The sequence below is a fragment of the Oenanthe melanoleuca genome, chromosome 3 (genome assembly GCF_029582105.1).
Source record: "Oenanthe melanoleuca isolate GR-GAL-2019-014 chromosome 3, OMel1.0, whole genome shotgun sequence".
Taxonomy (NCBI): Eukaryota; Metazoa; Chordata; class Aves; order Passeriformes; family Muscicapidae; genus Oenanthe; species Oenanthe melanoleuca.
In genome coordinates this window covers 55,878,846-55,898,756 of record NC_079336.1, presented here as the reverse complement: position 1 = coordinate 55,898,756, position 19,911 = coordinate 55,878,846, and the positions used below count along the sequence as shown (strand labels likewise).

Here is a 19,911-nt window from a genome sequence, read left to right as displayed (position 1 = left end):
TTTTTGATAATCTCATAAAATTATTAATGAGAAAAGAGGAGGAAGTAAGAGAAAACTGAAAACTCTAATTAGGGTATCTAACTCTTAACACCATGGCTATCTAAAGAAATGTTTCATCATAAATGAGTTTGAAATTAAGTACTGCATGAAACCTCAAAAGCAGGAGAAATTAATGGTTTCTATGCAAAGACTGATGGGGTTTTACTGAAGCAATTTGAAAGATGGGTTTGGAGGTAGCAAAGGAAAGGTAGACTTGTCATCCTTAAGCTGTGTTGGTTGAATAGAGCAAAGGAGGATCTAAAAAGGAACAGTTTCTCATATTGTCAGGAGGAGTGATTTGAAAAAAATGGATATACAGATGTGATTTGATTATTTAAGGTAGAACCAAGACCAGTTCATAGCTTGGGAGCATAAAGAAGGATGTGATTGTTTGTCAGGGTTTGCTAGGAGTAAAAGATTCTTCCCTGCAAATCTGTAAGATCTTAGTGCATGTTTTTCATCTAAAAAGTAATGCTCTAATTGAAACAGAAACTAATTCAATAACTAAGGCAATCAAGTACATTTAACCAATTTATTTTTGGCTATTTAATGTTATGAATGGGTTTGAAAATATGGATATAAATAAATATGAATAAGCAAAACAGATAAATGAAATGAGACTATTGCTGAAATTTCTACACCAAAAGGGCTGTCAGGCACTGGAATTGGCTGCCTATGAAAGTGGTTGTCATCATCTCTGGAGGTATTTAAAAGAGGTGCAGATGTGGCATGAAGGGCCATAACTTAGTGGTGGACATGTCAGTGTTAGGTTAATGGTTGGACTTGATTTTAAAGCAATTTTCCAGCCTAAATGGTTTTCTGGTTCTATGCATTGAATTTTATGAAAGGCACCAGGAGAAAGGTGTGAATTTTTTATTCTCTCACTCTTACGATAGAGTGCTACCTTTTTAAAATTACACTTAATTTTTAGAAGGTGTTCTTTCACAAGCAGAGGAGTATTAAAGGACTTGGCATCAGCTAATTAAGGGACAACTCAAAAGTTGGAGGTAAAACAGCCTTGGTGCAAGCTGTGCCCTCACCCAGAGGGGATGAACAGAGAGAAAAGACCTGCAAGTGTGCTAACTAGCAGGTAGAGTAAGGCAGCTTCATTTTGGGTGGGCTGTTAGCCCAAGGCTGTATCTGTCCCTCTGCTGTCTCCCCAGCTGTCCCTGTTCTCTGATTCTGAGCTGTAATCTGGTGAGACTCATCAATTGGAAATCATGTTTTCTCTGCCAGCCACTTGCAGAAATTTGGTCATAGTCTGTGAAATGAAAGTGGTCTATTTTCTGGTGATCCTTTTGAATTTTTGTGCATCTGTGCAGTTCAACTAATGATAAATGAGATATGCATGGGTAACATGCATACAAGAAGTTTTCTGATTCCATATCATTTATTCACGTTTTTCTGTGGTTGTAGAACTGTCCTTCCTCATCTCAATCTCAGCTTCAAAGTATAGACATAATTTGAGTATGCTTTTAATTATTTTTTTAAAGCATCTTTTCAAAATCTGAATTTAAAACACAGAACGAATTTACACTAAATACTTCAAAAAGGAGACTTTACTTGCATTTAGAGCAGCAATATTTTTTCATTTCATTACCTATGCCAATTTTTGAGGTAGGGGATTAGATGAGTAAAGAGGATGAAAAAGAGATCACTTTCTTTAACAGCTGAGACCTGTGCTTTTTATTGCCTTTTTTCACCTTTCAGGAAAGTTTGTGGGAATAGTAGTTTCAAAGTTTAAAACACAGACTGTAAATAGGTTTAACCCAATCAAATAACATTTTAGTTCCCAGTTATAGGGATAATTTTAGTATTTGTACTCACCAAAGTATTAGTGTAAACTCACTGATAGAGCGAACAACAAATACTGAAAGATATTATTAATAATTTTGTGTATTCATTAAGAGGGTGTGCACATTTTTAAAAAAAAGCAGAGGATGGATATCAATTTAAAATAAAACTAAGGATAGATGAAAATTTTAAATTTTATTTATGCAGTATTTATATAATGCTGAATTAAACCTGGGCATTAAGCCTCAAATTAAAGCTTTTGAAACTGCAAAATTTTATCTTTCATAGCAAAGAAAGGAAGAAAAAGAAACAGGTATATCAAGACATGGTGTTATCCATGATCTTAGCTTATTCTTATAATGTAAATGTAACTTGGTCTTTCATGAACCTCATCAGTTTTCATAATTTAATTGAGTCTGATCCTTTTTGTCTTTTTCAAGTGGGAAAACAGAGGCTCCCAGTATCTTAGTCACTGACACAGACAAAAAATAAGCTACTGTCCACCTTGACTGCATAATGAGGAAAATCTGACTGTTGAAGTTTTCTGCTTCAACAGTTACTATATGTTCAGCTAGTATTGCAATGACCTCAATGTTAAACAGGGAATGCTAAATTAATTTATGTGGTGGCATTAATACTGCAAAACTTAGGACTGAGTCCCTCAGATTAAGTAATTAAAAAAGTCTCTAACAGCAAGGAATATGAAAGCTTTCATATGGATTTAGGAATTAAATTGTGGCAGAGGAGGTCCAGCTGTTACAGAGTAATGGAAATTTCACATGGTCCTTGCTGTTCTCACATTTCCCTGCAGAGACAAATTCAGTAGTTACATATTTGTTCATATTTGTGCATGTGGATAGATTTTCATACATTTTTTTCAGCAGTTTTTGAAAGATTATTTGAAAATTAATGTAGCAAAAATAGTTTTCAATGTCTGCATAGGCATTCATTATGATGCAGATGCTGCTATTTGTATGATTTATTCATTAGAGAAGTTAAGTGTGAAGAAAAGATTCCTGTAGAAAATACAGATTCTTGTAATTTCTCATGCAAATGAGAAATTAAATGCAAGAAAAAGTTTTGCAATAAAAGAGTAAAGCTTAGCAAATATATGTTTTTTCCATATCTGAAGTTTGGATTTTACAAAACTTATTTTACTGACTATGAGGAAGAATTTCTAGAGATTGCAAGTCTACTAAAAATCTTTTTTTGTGGCTTATCAGTCAAATATTTTTTATATGTACCAATGTTCAGTTCTTTAGGTAATTCAGAATATTTCAGAGAGATTGCACCAATTAGACAAGTTTTAAGAAAAACAAGTTTACGCAAAGCATTTCTTCCACAGTTCCCACTTATGATCAGCTTTAAATACAGTTATTTAAATAAATATTTAATCTGGCCAAAATCTAGTTTATTAGCCTTGAAGATTCATTCTCATTTGATTCATATTCCTCCTACAGATCACATGAATTTCCTTATTCTGAGTGTAACTCCCTCCTTGGGACATGACTGTTCCTAAGTATCATTATCACCATAAACTACATTACTGTGATTGGATAAACTGCAATAACGGAGTCTTTAATAGAATTCATGCAATGAAGCATGTAGCAGATCATTAATCTTAATTTTTTGTTTTTCTTTCTTGAAGAAGCTTGCAAAAAACCTTAATCAAATACTGAGGTACCTGAAATCATAGTGTGGACATTCTGAAAAGTTGTAGATTTAATGTCTCATTATTCATGAGAAAACATTTAAACATTTAAGTAGCTTAAGTCATTCTGTGCAATGATCTAAGTATAATAAATAAGCACATGTGAACTTCTCACTATCAGCTAGTATGCATATCAGCATGGGGAATAAGATTGATATCTATGCCTGTGTAAAAGAGGAGTCTATTTTTTTGTATATGCCACTAGAAATATAACTAATTCCATATTTCTGAGAATGACATCATAATAATAATCTAAGTTTCATGATTATGTGCCCAAAGTAGCTAAAAAAAAAAGATGATTTATGAAACATGATGAGAGTATAACCTCCATGTAATTAGGTGTTAACATCTTCAGGGTAGTCTAAAACTTCATATTATATAGTGTATTAGTGAGAACATTTCTGGCAGTCTATATAATTAACTAAATTTCCATACTAGAGGGGTATGGAGACATATATCTCTTATACATGAGATCTTGTGACACAGGTATTGGATCTGCCTTCTGTTCCAGTTTTATTGGTATATGATCCATGGTGTGTGCTGCTGAACACTGGCAGTGTTTGTGATTATGCCACCTTCCAGCACCACAAGTACATTTCAGCTTGCTGGGTTGAGGACAATTGTGATTCTCACACTTCAGAGCAGCAGCCCTTACCAGCTTTGGTGTTTGATGGTTTCTTTCTGCTTTTCTTACTCAGTGTTTTCTCTACAGCTGTTTTTCCCCAAACCAATGTTTGATTCTAGTACTGTAGATGTTAATTTGCTTGAGATGCTTTCACTGACTTACCATACTGCCAAGTCTCAGCTGGGGTGTAAATCTAGTTTTTGTAGCTTCTGTCAAGACCACTGAAGGGTGGTTCAGAGCAAAGGTTTGGCTTGGATGAAGAGTGTTTTAACTACAGAGTGAAGTTTGACTCTGGGGAAACCAGGAGTGCTTCCCAGACTTGCTTAGCAGATGAACTCCAGATTACTTTTGGCTTCATGTTGGGGTGAGACAAATTCTGACCTCTGCCTTGGTTTGTGAGAAAGGATACCAAAGCACACAAGTTAGAAGGGAGCTGTGTAATGCTCAAAGAGGTTGTCTGGCAAACACGTTATAGACATCAGAATCACAGGGTACTGGAAATGTCACTTACCCTTCAATTTAAATGTATCCTAAATTGCCTACTGTAAGAAACCCATCTGTCTTCATTGCTGTAGAGTCAGTTTCAGGAGACAAACCTCACTACTGGGGCATTTGGTAAGGTGGTTTTCTCAGGCCCTCACCTCCTGTTGGATTAAGATGGCAGCTGCTGTAATCCTCTCGTCTTTATGGCTGAATTATTTTAGCACATAATTCTTCAGTGTTTTGTCATGTGCTAATACTGATAAAACCAAAGCTGCTCCAAGCTTCAAACAGAAAATGATAACACAGAAGGTGAGGAAAATTAATTGTGTTTGTGTCAACTGCCTGTGATGCAAGACTGGGACAAATTAATCTTCAGTGACTTGCTTGCTCCATTGATTTCTTTGGTGTTATATTAAGGAAGAACATGATCCAAGGAAGAGCATTATCTATTGCATTGCTAGGAAATAAAAAAGAACTATGATTAAATATACCCTCATAATGACTTGTAGTGCTGTTTTATTTTATAAACATGAGAAAATAGGCTCTTCTATTAGAGTGAGCATTAGAGCATGTCAAATCTCAGATGAAGTCTGCTTCCAGCAGTGGGGTTCTTTTTTCACTTCATGTCAAAATTATGTTTCTTTGAAATACTACTTTATCCAAATTGAACGATTTTTTTTGTTTGGTGAGCCAGGGTCTTTTTCTTTCTCCAGATTTGTTACTTCATTTTTACCTTTTCAAGAGCAGTGTTTCATTTGTTAGATTGATCTTTTAAAATCTCTATTTCTACACCAAAAAAAAGTAATAAATAAATAATTTGTTATGCAAGCACTTCTTTCAATAAGTACCCCAAAAGTTAAACTATTAAACCTAAAGTAATTTCAAGAATTTTGTAGTCTCATTGTAATTTTAGTGAATGACCAGGTATTAGTATTACTGTCATTATTTTTATTATTATCATCATCATTATTATCATTATGATCATCAGCATAAGGTATAAGAATTCTCACAAGCTGATGGTAGCTGGAGGATGCCTGTTCTATTTGTCAGCTGGACCGAATTTAAACTTTTTGTTTCTGAGAGACTTTTTGTGATCATTAAATTGCTGAACAGCTGAGAACCATAATTCCACAAACTGGGGTGTATTTAAGAAAACAGTGTTATCATGTGACCTTGATATTTAAAATTTCAAAAAGATCACCAGTTTACATATTTTTGAGTATTGTTATTGTTGTTCTTGTGAAGGTAAAGACATTTGGTGAGCAGTTTGTCTTAAGCAGGAGCTGAGACATGCTGACAGCACCCAAAACCTGCAAGGCTGGAGGAGGGAAGAGAAAAGACAGCAACTCAGTGTGACAGCTGTCAGCTGTGAGAAAGTGGCAGCATCACTCAACCTGCTACACTACTCTAGGGAACTTCCCTTCATACAGCTCCTCCTATTGCTTGGACTGAGAGAGAGTGAAATTTCTGTGAAGCACTTAACACGAGGGAAAATAATCTGATGGATTGAAGTGTGACTGTAATAGTACATATGTAAGTTGTGTGTATTTTGTAGAACCACAGGCAGCTGTTGGTGTGTTTCTCTGCTTGCAGAGAGATTTTTCCTTTGTGTCATCACTTACAGAAATCCACTAAATGTTACAGTCCTGTGTCAGAAATGTTAAGGGCTAAAGGATATGTTGACATTAAACATTATAAAACACAAAGAAGGAGACCAGCCACTCTCTTGGGGTTTCTGTTCAAGAGGAATGGAGTTAGGATGTAATACTGGTGAGCCTTTATAACATCTGAAACCTTCTCCCTTTTCAGCGCAATCCTCCCATGCTGGTGAATGACCTGTTTGAAGATATCAAAGATGGGGTAATGCTAATTGCACTTTTGGAGGTTCTCTCAGGGCAGAAGCTGGTAAGAACTTTCTTCCTTCTATATATACAAGGTAGTTGCATAACTTCTGTGGGATACAATTTTATGAAGTTTCTGTATTTCTATGCTGTAAAAAAGCTTACTCCTTCATAGGAGAGCAAATTTATCTTCACGTGGAATATCTGATTACAAAGCATTATTACAGATTATTTTTATTGATTTTGCCAAGTAGCTCATAATAATTTCTTATTTGTATAAGTTTTTGCAGTTCATATGGGTTTTGCTGATACAACACAATCAAGGTCTATACCGTGGGTCATTTCTATGCATCTTTAAAAAAGAAAATGAGACTTTTCCTGTTAAATTTATGGCTTTGTCTTAGATAAACCTCATACAAGCTCCTCAAATTTCATGGGGGCTTATATCCCTTTGCCTTGACAGTTGCTCTGCTGCTGCAAAGAGCCTGAAATGATGCCAAATGGCTTTTTCACGGCCAAGTTATGTACAGAGGGGATGATGTGCACACAGCAAGCAGGCTGCCTCTTGGGAGGCATTCTAGTTTTGTGCATGGAGGAGAGAAATGAAAGGATTTTAAGCCAAGGGCTCTGACTTTCCCCAAAGCAGCTCGCAGATCAGGTGGCAGTACTGAAGGAGCAGTGCAGCCTGTTCAGCTGGCTCCAGGGCTCAGGTACTACAGACTCCCTCTCATGCAGGCAGTTGGCTCTCCTTTTCATATATCACCTCTGTTTTGATGGCAGGTGAACCCCAAAATTCGGCAGTAAATCAAACTGCAAAAGCTATTTTACTGTGAAATGGGATAAAGCTGTACTTTCTGTGTGTTTCTGCTCCATTGAAATGCATCCCTTTCAGTTTCTGCTAGTCTGAGACAGAAAGCCTCCCTCTTGTGGCAAATCAGAAGAAGTGAAACAGGAAAAAAAATTAGTGATGCCACCTGTTACAGTGAAATTCACTGGATTGTATCCTGGCTATATTAATTAGGGAAAGACAAGAGAAATTCCAGAATCAGAATAGTGTCTGGTGAACTTATAGGTTACATATTCCAGCATATGATATCCTGTAGTAACTGCAAGAGGGATTCAGAATTTATAGAAGGCCCTTGTTAAAGCCATTTGTAACATCCTGAATGGGAATTTAAATTACAATAGTTGCACATTTGCATTACAGTGTAAAATTCCATGGGGAATTTGATTCCGCTTTGAGTTTTAGAAACCTAGCATATGTTCTTGATAGAATGAAAAAAATTCTGTCTGTTTTTTAGCCTACATGTTTAAGTTCAGCAAAATTCATTGTTCATTGGGAATTTAGCTAAGGTTTTAGTTGCCAAAAAGGTACTGCAGAGATGGCATGAAAATTTTTAGGTAAACTGTCTTCACTGCAGACTGATTTTTAAAAATAACAACAACTTTGACTTTTTTTCATTGCAGGCAAAGATATTCTCACTGAGAGAATGTTGTCTTCTCTCAAATGCATATATATGTTTGTGTTTGCATGTATACAAAAATTGTAATAGTTATTTTACATTAGAAAAACAGTTCTCTGCTTTTAATGGTGTTTATGGACTGAAGCCAAAAGTTTGCATCCTGAGATTAAGACACATGTAACTTTTTTGTAATGGAATTATCACATTTGCAATCCCTGTATCTGTCAGTCCTCCCCATGGTGTATATATGAAGATACAATTCAACAATTTCACTGTTCACTGTTCCATTTGTACATAGGCATCGACAATGAATCTGGAAGTTCAATTTTTAAATCTAATTGAAGTTTAATCTGTTCTTTCTCTTTAAGCCTTGTGAGCAGGGACGTCAGCTGAAGAGAATTCACTGGGTTGCCAACATTGGCACAGCTCTTAAGTTTCTAGAAGGTAGACGGGTAGGTATGGTAGCACTTAGCCCTGGTTTTATTATTTTTTTTCCTTTATCTCCATAAGGATACAATGTGTATCCACCCATCTATTTTTATCCTTTAAAATTTGAGCTATGTATGCAGTCTTCAGTTTCTACACAGTGCCTAAAAAAAGCTGCTGCAAAGTAAAAATTGTAAGGTTCAACACTATAATATGTGGCAATGCATAAGGTGAAACTTGTCTCTTTTTTTAAACTTTTTTTTATTGTGCTTATTGGGTCCTCATGGTATCTACTTCCCTGTTGCTGTTCTTAGCAAAGTGAACTTTAGTTCAGGAGAGACACTCATTTATAATTTAAAAAAAATAGATTTCTGGTCCTCACTAGCTTTTACATGCTAAAATCTACTCCCTGAAATTACAGATATGAAAATTTAGGACAATATGACCACTTATTAGCTTGCCAGGAGTCCAGACTAATCGCTGGATTTATTCTGGTACAGTCAGTGCTGTGGCTGTTTTAGGAAAAGAAAATCAAATTTAACAAAAGGAGAAAACTTACTTAAAAACCGATTTTGATCTAACTATGACTATCATATAAAATCAATGTATTTCTCCCCTTTTTCCTGACTTCACTCTGTACTGTAATGACTCAGATCTGGATTTTTCATTGGATTATAACTATTTTGTCTCCTAATTTCTGCATTTTGCTTCAATTTTTATCAATGCCGATATTACACCTGATGGATTTTATGTCTCCACAATGCTGTTCACTGGGAGTTATTGGATTTTGGCAATTTTTCCATCACTTTTACTCTCTGACATCTAGACCTAACTACAGTAATTTTATATGGAAAACAATCGAGGCAGATGCCTGTAAAAATAAATCTGAAAGAGAATTTTTTAAAATGTGTAATCAAGCAAAGACAAATCTATTTTTGATAAAAAAAAGTTCACTTTAGCTCACAATGTACCCACTTGAGGAATGAGTTTGTTAGTACAAAGCATAAGACAAGGCTGGGGCGAAGAGCAGAGCACCCACTCTGTCTCAGTTTCCATGTCTCAGCGTGGTGGCTGACCCAGCTTGGACCCCAGAAATACTGCAGCAGTGCAGCTGGGGAGCTGGCCTGCCAAAAATCAAGAGATTGACAGAGCAGTATTTTTGTGTATTTTTTTTGTATTTTTTATTCTTGTCTTAGTAGTTGTATTAATGTCCCAGGTTTTCTTCTAGAGGGAGTTGGAAATATGCAGGGTGTTGGGTGTATCAGGATGATCAATAGCAGTGTTCCATAAGCTGAATCCAACCTCAAGGATGCATCTATCCAGCCTGCTGTCACCCTTCTCCTCCCAGAGGAGGTGGGAATACTGTTCAGACCACAAATGCCCCTTGAGAAGTGAAAACCATCCCTGGGCTGTACTCAAAGGGCAGCAGACACACACAGGATCTCCTTCCTCTGTGGGCTCTCCCATAAATAAACCTCATTATAGCAGAGACTTCTGCTAATACTCCTGTTACACTACAAACTGCAGTTTGCAATTAACAGATATGATTCTGGGCAAAATTGGTGTTCTCATAGTTCTGAAAAGTTTATTTTTAGTTCTAGATTCATCTTAATGGTGTATAAGATAAAGGTAACTCAATAACCAGACTGCATAGGCTGTGATTCTTTGAACAGTAGCCTAATCAGAAGCTTTAGCTGTGCCCCTGTAAATCTTTTAACTTGTAATAGATACTAAAATAACCTCACTTTCTGGAAAAAGAAAAGCTTTTCTTGGAATTGGTCCAGCTGGGAGAATGACGTCTATTTTTTTAAGATAGGGAGTAGAAAATTTTCCTTATTGACTGGTGGAGGAGCTAGTAATGTCAATTTTCCTAGAGTTACACCAATTTCGTGGTGGAGAGGATTGAAATTGTAAAGTGTGGAGACTTCTGCTCTGCTTCTTCCAAAGCAGCCTGTGCAGATTTAATTTGGAAAAAACTTAGAGGTCTGGACAACATTTTGTTTGCACTCGACATTGTCTAGTGGATTTCCAACTGCTGATTCAGAGAAATGCAGTATTTTCTCTCTTTTGGAGAGACAAATGAGGTCACTTGAAGTCATTCTCCATCTTTTCTTTACACTGTTCACCAAGGTTTTTCCACAGCCCTTGTCCTTGAATAGGCTTGTTGTGGATGGGCACTTTGGCAGTTATTCATATTTTTATCATGGTGTCTGACTCCTAGTTTTGCTGAGGAAATAAGTAATAACATAGTTGCCATCTTTCCAATACTGTTTTATTTAATTTCCTTGAGCATTATCTACATGTTAGCTACTTTATCATATATTCCCCTCTTTATTTCCTTCTATCTTACAAACTTATTTTAGGGTGATGTTTTATTCAGACTGTTGATTAGCAGTTAAGAGTTAATAGTAATGAAATCTGTTCCCATTTCTGTAGAAAACTTAATTTGACCTTGGACAACTAATTTTTTCCCACTCTATTTTTAAAAGAGCTATTGTTAGGCTTGTCTTGGAAAGAGGCCTTAATCAGTGGTTGTGATATCCTGTACAATAAAATGCTCTTTGCAGGAGAACCCTAGCATTCTTTTTTTCCCTTTTCTTTCTTTTTTGTTTTTTCCACCCCTCTCCTTTTTATATTTTTATTTTTTAACTCGCTTTTCTCTTTTCATTATACGTGGGTTAGAACTTTATCAAGAAATCCCTGCATAATTCAAAACCTATTGCAGAGTATTTAATTTGCTCTCCTGATTAAATTTTCTTGTAAGATATGCCAAAAATGTGCTTTCTTTGCATTAAAAATTAGATTTACCCAATAATTAATAATTAAAAATTTATTTTTGTGTCATATTTTTCCTTTTGCTTTTCACGCTAGTCCGTGTACAGAGGATCTCCGGTTTGTACAGTGTTTCTATCTAATTTTTATTTTTCTTTCTGCTTGAAATTATTTTTTCTACAAATAATAGCATGGAGTAGTCTTAAAAGTTTTCCATTACTTGCAAAGCCTATCTAAATATGAAATTATACTTGTCTAAATGTGAAATTGCACTATTAAATTTTTGGGTTTTTTAAATTGAGAACCTTGTTTGATTGCAGGAATGCATCTTAAATGCAGAGCCTATTTGAAGTGCATTTCATAGTTGGTGTTCTTTGTGTGTGATAGTAACATGTTTTTTTTTCTGTACAGATTAAGCTTGTCAACATAAACTCAACTGATATTGCTGATGGCAGGCCTTCAATTGTGCTTGGCTTGGTGTGGACCATAATTTTATATTTTCAGGTACTATTTTTTTATGGTTCAGAGTCACTTGCTCAAACAATGATTCAGATCATTACTTTATATGAACTGGTGTTGTTCAAGACTGCCACAGTAGCTCAGTCACTTTGTAATTTGCTGAGGATCTGATCCTGAATAAAGCAACAGTTGATGGTGGGGGTGCTTCACACTGAGTAAAGTTAGATACTTGTCTGTTGGTCTTTGCCTAGAACAGAGTCCTTTCATCACCAAAACATATTCTTCTTCTTTCTCTAAAGAATACAACATAGCAAAAGAAGAAAGTAATAGAGTTGTGGATTCTTGTTAGAAGTATATTTAGCCATCTCAGTCGTGACTGTGCCTAATTAGATCAGTCAGTAATTATTCTCAAACCACGCATGTCAACATGGTGATTTCAGTGGGAGATGAAATCTGCCAGGTTTTTGCAAGGATGAAATTTACCTGTGAGTGATGTAGATTGAGAAGGGGTTGAATTTCTAGAGGAGAAACCACCTGCCTTCTGTTGAAGTTAAGTGGGAGGTAAAACTGGCTTCTAAATCCTGTCCATATGGGTTAACAAAGTGAGTCACTGTTCAACACTTAAAATAACAACTAATTTTATTACTCTTCTTTATGAAGTTCTTTGGTTCCCTCATGATGTCTCAGGGATGCTGAGCATCAACCTCCTCAGCATCAACCACTATGATGCCTCAGTAGTTCAGAGTTCATCAGAATAAAAGTTAGTCAGAATTATATTAACATTTTCCTTTATAGCTCCTTGAAATGAACACAGAAGATTATGTTTTTCAGGCTTACTGAAACTAGTTCTCTGCATCATTTTTGTCATTTTTTGACCTTTCCTTTAGCTGTCACTGGCCGGTACATAATTCTAACATGAAAGCAGGAATTCATAAAGCTGTGATTCTCATTCTGGCAGACTCATTCAGCAATGTGACAACTTTGGGTTTTAAGAGGACAGCATAAAAAAAATCCTGCAACATTCTCTGGATATAGCTTTGTCGTGTTGAAGAACCAAATTGTTAGTCAAATTAATTCTTGAAAGAATCAAGTTAATGATTTTCATTTGATGAAAGACATAATTACCATCCTACACCCTCAACAAGCACTTTTAACGTGCTTTGCCTGCAGTACATTCATTATTTCTTCACAAGGTACCTCTAAGTAAAAACACAATTGAACTTATGCCACAACAGTGCAACAGTAAGTAAAAAACTATCCAGATGAGATCATTGAGGTCACTGCCATTCATTGAATGAAACTTCTCTGAAATGAGTGGATTATTTTATAATCTGAACTCAAACTACATGTAAAATATTGTCTTACATATTGGTGATAATTTTCTGTAATAGATAACATGATACATATGCATATTGTTCTAGCTGTAGGGTGTGAAGTCAATAATTGTTAGATACCCAGTGCTTCTGAATTCAGGACCATCACCTGGGCACATACATTGGCGTTTCTAAAGCTCCTGTAATGTGTGTTTAAATAAGACACAGTTAATTATAGCTTTTGCACAACTTTATTTTGACAGTTGTATTGGGAAATTATCAAAGAAACTGGTGTGAATCAAGAAGATTATCTATAGAGAGCTCATTAATATTTTTTTCCCTACAGATTGAAGAGCTTACAAGCAACCTCCCACAGCTGCAGCCCTTGTCTAGCAGTGCTTCTTCTGTGGAAAGTGTTGTCAGTTCAGAAACTGCAAGTCCCCCAAGCAAACGGAAGGTGGTAACCAAGGTCCAAGGAAGTGCCAGGAAGGCTTTGTTAAAATGGTTACAGTACACAGTAGCAAAGTAAGGAAACTACAGATTAACTGATTTTATATTTTAAATGCAAGCTTTTTGCTCAGATTCTAAGCTCCCTCAGTCAGGGATCATCCTTTTGCTCCATATTTATGTAGTACCTTCCTCTATATATAATTATAAAGCCCCTCACCATATTCTTTTTGACAACTGAGTCTGCTAAATGTTAACACCATACTAAAATCAAGTACTAAGAAATGGTTTACATTAATTTTGTATGCGATCATATTTTATAGTTTCTGACTAATGAATAGGATTATCTCTGACAGAATGAGGAGCTGAAAGGGGAATTACATGTCTGAATGACAGTGCATTAGTCCTGCTGCCAAAACACTCGATGTGACACTGCCAGTAGCACACTGATTAAGCATTCCTCAGTGAAAACTTGTAGAAACACTAAATTCTGGCACTTGCTGTGGAAAGGCAAGTGATAAAAAGTTATGTGTATCCTCCTGCAGCTTTTAGATACAATGGAAATATTATTACACAAATTGCCCTGAATCTTCATTTGTCTTAATCCAAGTTATTTTTGAGTTATTTCTTGCTAGGTCTAATTGATTTAAGATTTTTTTTTCCTTTATTCTGTAAGATTACCCTATCCTGTTTCAGCTTTTAAAAAGACATTAACTCCCTCATAAATTGTATCAATGATAATATAATAGTTTGATAGCTTCTACAATAAGAAAATCAGTGGTGTAAAATAACGTGGATTTACTTGCTCAAATTAAAGAATCACTGCTATTTGAAGACATCAATTGTGCAAAATATAGAGGGGAAATGGTCAATTATTGAAAAAATAAATATAATTGCAAAGATTCAGACCTATGCAGAGGTAGAATACAGTAATTTACAAACAAAATGAAAATAGATACATAAATTAAACTGTCATTTTTACTGGGAAGAGTTGATAAAATATGTTGGAAGAAGCTGAGTGATACGTGGTAGCACACTTCACCTGGGCCTGCTTCACATTGTAGTTTGCAAGGGCTATTTTCTTTAAGTCAGTGAAAGTGTTTCACTGATCACAGAGAGATTTAAAGGGTTTTACTCAGTTACTGTTGTTTGAACCTCCCAATGTCAAGAGTACTTCAGTGTCTTACTGTCCTGAAAGGAGGCTTGCTTGCTCAAAGTTAAAAATGGTCTTGCTGTCTGTGGATCACCGTGCCTTTCAAAATTACTGGTAAAAGAAGCAGTGTGATTCAATTCTGTTTGCTTTCTTATTGTGTATTGCTGTTTCTTTATAATTTATGTTTATATTTTAATGGACATATTAAGTATTCTGGGTATATGAAATTATAGTATCATTCATGCTTTTGATAAGAGCATAGAGAAATTTATGTGTTATAGTTTCTCCTAAACAGCAGTCACATCACTGTTCATGCTATCATTTTAAAAAATTACAGGTTAATGCAGGTGTTTTTGAATTTTGTTTGTATGATACGGATGTACCTAATTGAACTGCAGCAGGTCTAATGGAGTGAGATTTATAGGGAAGGAGATAATAGTGAATGGAGGTTTGTACATCTACTTTGTGTACTCTACTTTGAGAACTTTGGGCACTTCACTGCTCATTGCTGCATGGCTGATTGGTACTAGCAAGCCCACTGGAGACAAATACATCATGCATATGATAAAAGAAACTTGGATATTCATAGGCAGAATTTAATTCATGCAGTGGATAGATGACCTGACTGGGCATGACAAAAACAAGTGGTTTTGATTTAACGATGGGTAATCACTGGGTGGAGCATTCATGTCTCTCCCTGTTTCATGTCCTGATGTTATGAGCAACTTCTTTCTCTTTCATATTCTTTAGGCAAGTTGGAATTGAAATCAAAGATTTTGGACAAAGTTGGAGGAGTGGTGTTGCATTTCATTCTGTTATTCATGCTATCCGCCCGGATTTAGTGGACATGGAGAAAGTGAGGGGAAGGTCAAATAGAGAAAACCTGGAAGAAGCCTTCACAATTGCAGAAGCAGAACTAGGAATCCCAAGGCTCCTTGACCCAGAAGGTACCTAATGCATGGTTGAAAAAAGTTTGGACTACTTGAAATGTCTTAAGCCAGATGTGCTTATTCATAGTGTTTAAACATTTAAGAAGCTTTTTATGCCATTCAGCTAAAAGTTTGATTTTCCATGTTTTATACTTGTCTAGATGTGGATGTTGAAAAGCCAGATGAAAAGTCTGTCATGACCTATGTAGCCCAGTTTTTGAAGTACTATCCTGATCCTCATCACACAGTGACTGATGTGCCAGAGAATGATGTAAGTTTCTCTTGCATAACTATGAGAAACAATTTATAATGGGGAAGGGGGGCTTTATAAACACATTTTATAGCTTTTTTTTAGTTTATTATATTTCCTTTTGATGAACAGTTCAAGTGATGAGCAAGCACACTCAGAAAACTGGGAAAGATTAGCTGATAATAAAGGAACAAGTCTTGTAGCTGTTTAGTAGGTGGAGAAAATGATATGGTGGTCCTGCAGATATTTACCTTTTTGCAGGAATGGCAGGAGCAAAAAATAACATGAACAGTTATTATAGATAGTAGCAAACTAATGGATCCTTAATTTCCTTAAAAAGTTTTTAACATAACACCAATGATATAGTAATAATTTGTTACCTGAAGCAATTTTTCATTTATATTTCTATCACACTGGGTTTCTGGATAAGTAAAAGAATGGTCCAAGATATTAGGTAGAGTGGGCTTTTATGCTTGAGAGGCATTTACAATTTTGACAGAGGTTCCTTTCTCTTTCACACTGGAGTTTAACTCTTTGCTATAAGGAATTGTTTTCAGTTGTGTTTTTTCATTGGAATCTGTTTTGTGTATGCTCTAGTGCATTGGCTTGCACTGGAATGGCAATGCTCAGCAGTGCCAAGGTATCATGACTCACTTCCCAGTGCTGATTTGCTTTCTTCATGGCAAACACGGCAAGCACTGCTGAGACAATCTGCTCAGCCCCAGCAAGAGAGAAAGAAGAAGCAATTTTTATCTGTGTTTTTCTGCATTCCCTAGAGAGGTAGAAAAGAGCTTTGAAAGGAGTGACTCCTTCCTTATGCCTGTGTGAGGCTAAGGTAGCTGTAGCTTTGCTGTTTGATTGCAGTGCATGATCACTGGAACTTATTATCATTTTGCTGCCTGCAACATTAATCTTGTGCCATACTTGTGCCAGTTTCTCAGCATCTCACTGAGCTGAAGAGGACTGAGTGAGCACTGAAGTCTTGTGCTGTGGCCTGTTCAGGCTGAGGCAGTCCTGCCATCCTCATACCATGGCACACAGGGCAGCTTCTGCTGCCAGCAGCCTTGGCCAGGCCTTCTGCTGTGCTGGGGTTGGGTTTTGAGGAGCAATCTCACCACCTTCCCCTGAGCTTTATGCAGAGTTGATGCAGGAGAATGCAGGATACAGCCATTCCATGCTTTGCCTGTCTCTGGCTGGACCCACAGAGATGCTAACACATGATTTATGAGGGGGCAAATAATGAGTTGCATCCAGAATTCTATGGGAGTTACTAGGAAGCAGAACACAATTCGACATGCTAACGTGCTGATCTCAGAACCACTTCCTCTTCTTAAATATCATTAAGATATTTCACTAGAAAATCCACAGTCATTTTGGCATATTACTTTTTACTGTCCTGGAGTATCCATGTCCATCTTTACATTATTTGGCTAGTTTAGTTACTTAGGACAGGATTCCCCTTTAAAATCTAAAAGCTTGCAACACTCCACCAGTGGTCAGCAAGAGACAGACACTCCCATCTTTCTTAAGACAGTGTCCTAAACAAACAATCTCCTGGAAGCCTGTGTTGCACAGCATTTTACCAGAGATAAAATAGAGTCAGATTAATCTATTCCCTAGGTAATGATAGATAAAATAGTTTTAGTAGTTGATTAAAAAGCTTTTTGTTTTCGTGACCAGTATAACCCCCTGTTTTTAGCCTGTCTTCCTGCTAAAGTATAGTCTAAAGAAAAATTTATCACACAATTCAGGTACCTGGGAGAGATAGCCTTGCAAGATTCTTGTCCCCTGAACTCTTGGAGTAATCCTAATTTCTTGTTTAAGGTTTTTTTTTTACCTGACATGTGTTAAGTTCCTGCTGTAGAATAAGTTGGACAGGAGATACTAGATACAACTGATTTTATCTGTCTTGCCTAAAGAACTGAAAAGGGACTATGTCAGTTGCTGATGCCTACATTTAGTTAGAAGAATCCTACTTCAGACTGGACTGTGTCTGGGTGAATTTTGGCAGGGAGAGAGAGGGCAAGAGGAGATTACTAACCCTCTTCCCCCACCCTCCACTCAACTCAGCTGTCACTGTGTTTCCTCAAGATGTGTTGTCCACAAAAATTCCTGTTCATCTTGTCTCTGATTCAATGCTCAGTTTATAAAGAATTTGCATTGGAAGAAGTGGAGTAATGGTTGAAACTTATCCCTTATTTGTGGTCAGAGGGAACAGCTATTTGAATGTGCATTTCCAGAACTAAAAGGGGTCTAATAACTCATGCATAGACCAGCTGTGAACATGTGTGGACTTGTGTGGTCAACACATCTCAAAGAAACACAGTTACTCTAAGGTAAGTAATTATACTTCCAGTTTAAATAAATCAGGTAGTGACTAGCAATCTGGAAATCAGATTTAATATGAAAATTACTTCACTATATATGATGCAGACACGTGAGCTTGATAATAGTTCTAAGTACATCTTGTATTCCTACATGTGTGGCTCTTACTGTTCTCTCTGGACTTTCTGCCTGCTTTGCTTTATTTTATTTTGCCTTTTTTTTTTTTTTTTTTTCTTCCCTTGCTTCTCGTTTTTCCATTTGTTTCATATTGCTAGGAACTTCAAGAAATCCCAACTTTTGTCATTTCTTTTATGAAATTTAAGGTAAGGGTATGCTCAGAATAATTGCTTGGATTGGACCTTTCATGGTTGTTATCTTTTCTCATCCTGAAAAAAAAGGGGGGGAGGGGCTTAATGTACATTAGTTTGCTAATCTTATCTTTCCAGAAAAGCAATAGATAACAAGATGAATCTAGGTCTGCTCTCTTACATGAGCTGACCCTAGCAACCTAGCACTTAATTTTGCAAATAACTTAACAGAAATATTGTAGAAAAGCAAGTGAACATTCCTACTATCAGTGTCAGACTATGCTTTTTTTTGGCACTACTATCAGTGCCAAACTATGCTATGGTTTTCTTAAGTATAGATATAAACATGAAATAAATAGATTATAGTTTGATGTTTCTACACATCTTATCTCATTTTAGATGGATATATTTGTATGTCTTTAGGCATGTGGAGTAGATAGTAGAGTGTATGATTGTGTAAGTGGTGTGTGTGGTTTGCAGGTAGGAAAGAGTGTATTCATCTGTAATTGTGTGACATGCTGCTCCTTTTTCATCTAAATTATATATTCTTTAAAATATACTTTTTTTAGCCATCCAAGACTTTCAGATACTTCTAATTTTATAGTATTAACTGAGAGAAGTTCAGAAATTTAACACAGAGTATATGAAATGAGCATTCAGAGGTGAAACAGGAAGACTGCAGAAGTGAATATATTGTGAAATAAATGGCAGGTGTCACTGCAGTCAGTCAATGGTGTTTATTGTTTGACCTGTTCCAATTAATTGCCTAGATTCCACATCCCTGGGGGTTTTTTGGTTGGGATAATTTTGTTAAATAAATATAAAAAATGATTATGCATATATATATTGAGTAGTCATTATATATAAATTATTAATTTAAAGTGACTAGGATCGAGGGTTCATCTTCATCTCATATTATGTATATATAATTAATGATACATTGAAGCAAAGATTTATACTGATAGCAGAATTACTCCTATATTTTCAATCCATTCAAGCAAGCTGGGGCACCTTTAACAGGACTTTATCTATCCTTAGCCTTACACAGCCCCAGTACATTGCTTCTTAAGCCAGAGGAGATTTGAAGTGGTAAAAGCTCTGCCAATTTCCTTATCATGGTATAAATTTAGCTGTACTCAAAGCTCACCCCCTCAAAGTATTTCTGATGTAAAGTCTTCCTCTTCTTGTGCTCTGATGAGCAGGTAATTCAGAAGATAATCCTGTCATCTCTGACATTTTTATGCCAGCAGAGTTCCCCAGTGTAAGAGGAATTTCCTGAGCAGCAGCTGCAAAAGTAGCTTTCTGAGCTTTTCCAGGGATTTAGTCTACTTCTGCAGATAGTCATTAATAGTTCATCCCTGAAGGTGATGCCTGGCTCAGCATTCACCCTGTACCTGTGATACTGCTGTCAGGGAGTGAGTTTCAGTAACACAAGTTACACTTGGATATGTGAGCCAGAGTTTTCAAAATGAACAGCATAATCAGTTGATTTATGCCTAAACGTTTTTGAAGGGAATTAATTTTCTTGTTACATATGCAATGCAGTGGTTCAATGTCCCTGAGAAACAGACTT

The 19,911-nt window shown here is 36.2% G+C and overlaps 1 protein-coding gene across 1 annotated transcript in view; it reads left to right on the top strand.

The window, feature by feature from the left end:
* SYNE1 (spectrin repeat containing nuclear envelope protein 1) overlaps window positions 1-19,911 on the top strand; it is a 284,134-nt gene that overhangs the window by 50,840 nt on the left and 213,383 nt on the right. The window contains 7 exon segments of the mRNA XM_056488586.1: window positions 6,462-6,557; window positions 8,325-8,408; window positions 11,254-11,274; window positions 11,566-11,658; window positions 13,273-13,451; window positions 15,277-15,473; window positions 15,617-15,726. Of these exon segments, the coding sequence (XP_056344561.1) occupies window positions 6,462-6,557; window positions 8,325-8,408; window positions 11,254-11,274; window positions 11,566-11,658; window positions 13,273-13,451; window positions 15,277-15,473; window positions 15,617-15,726 (780 nt within the window).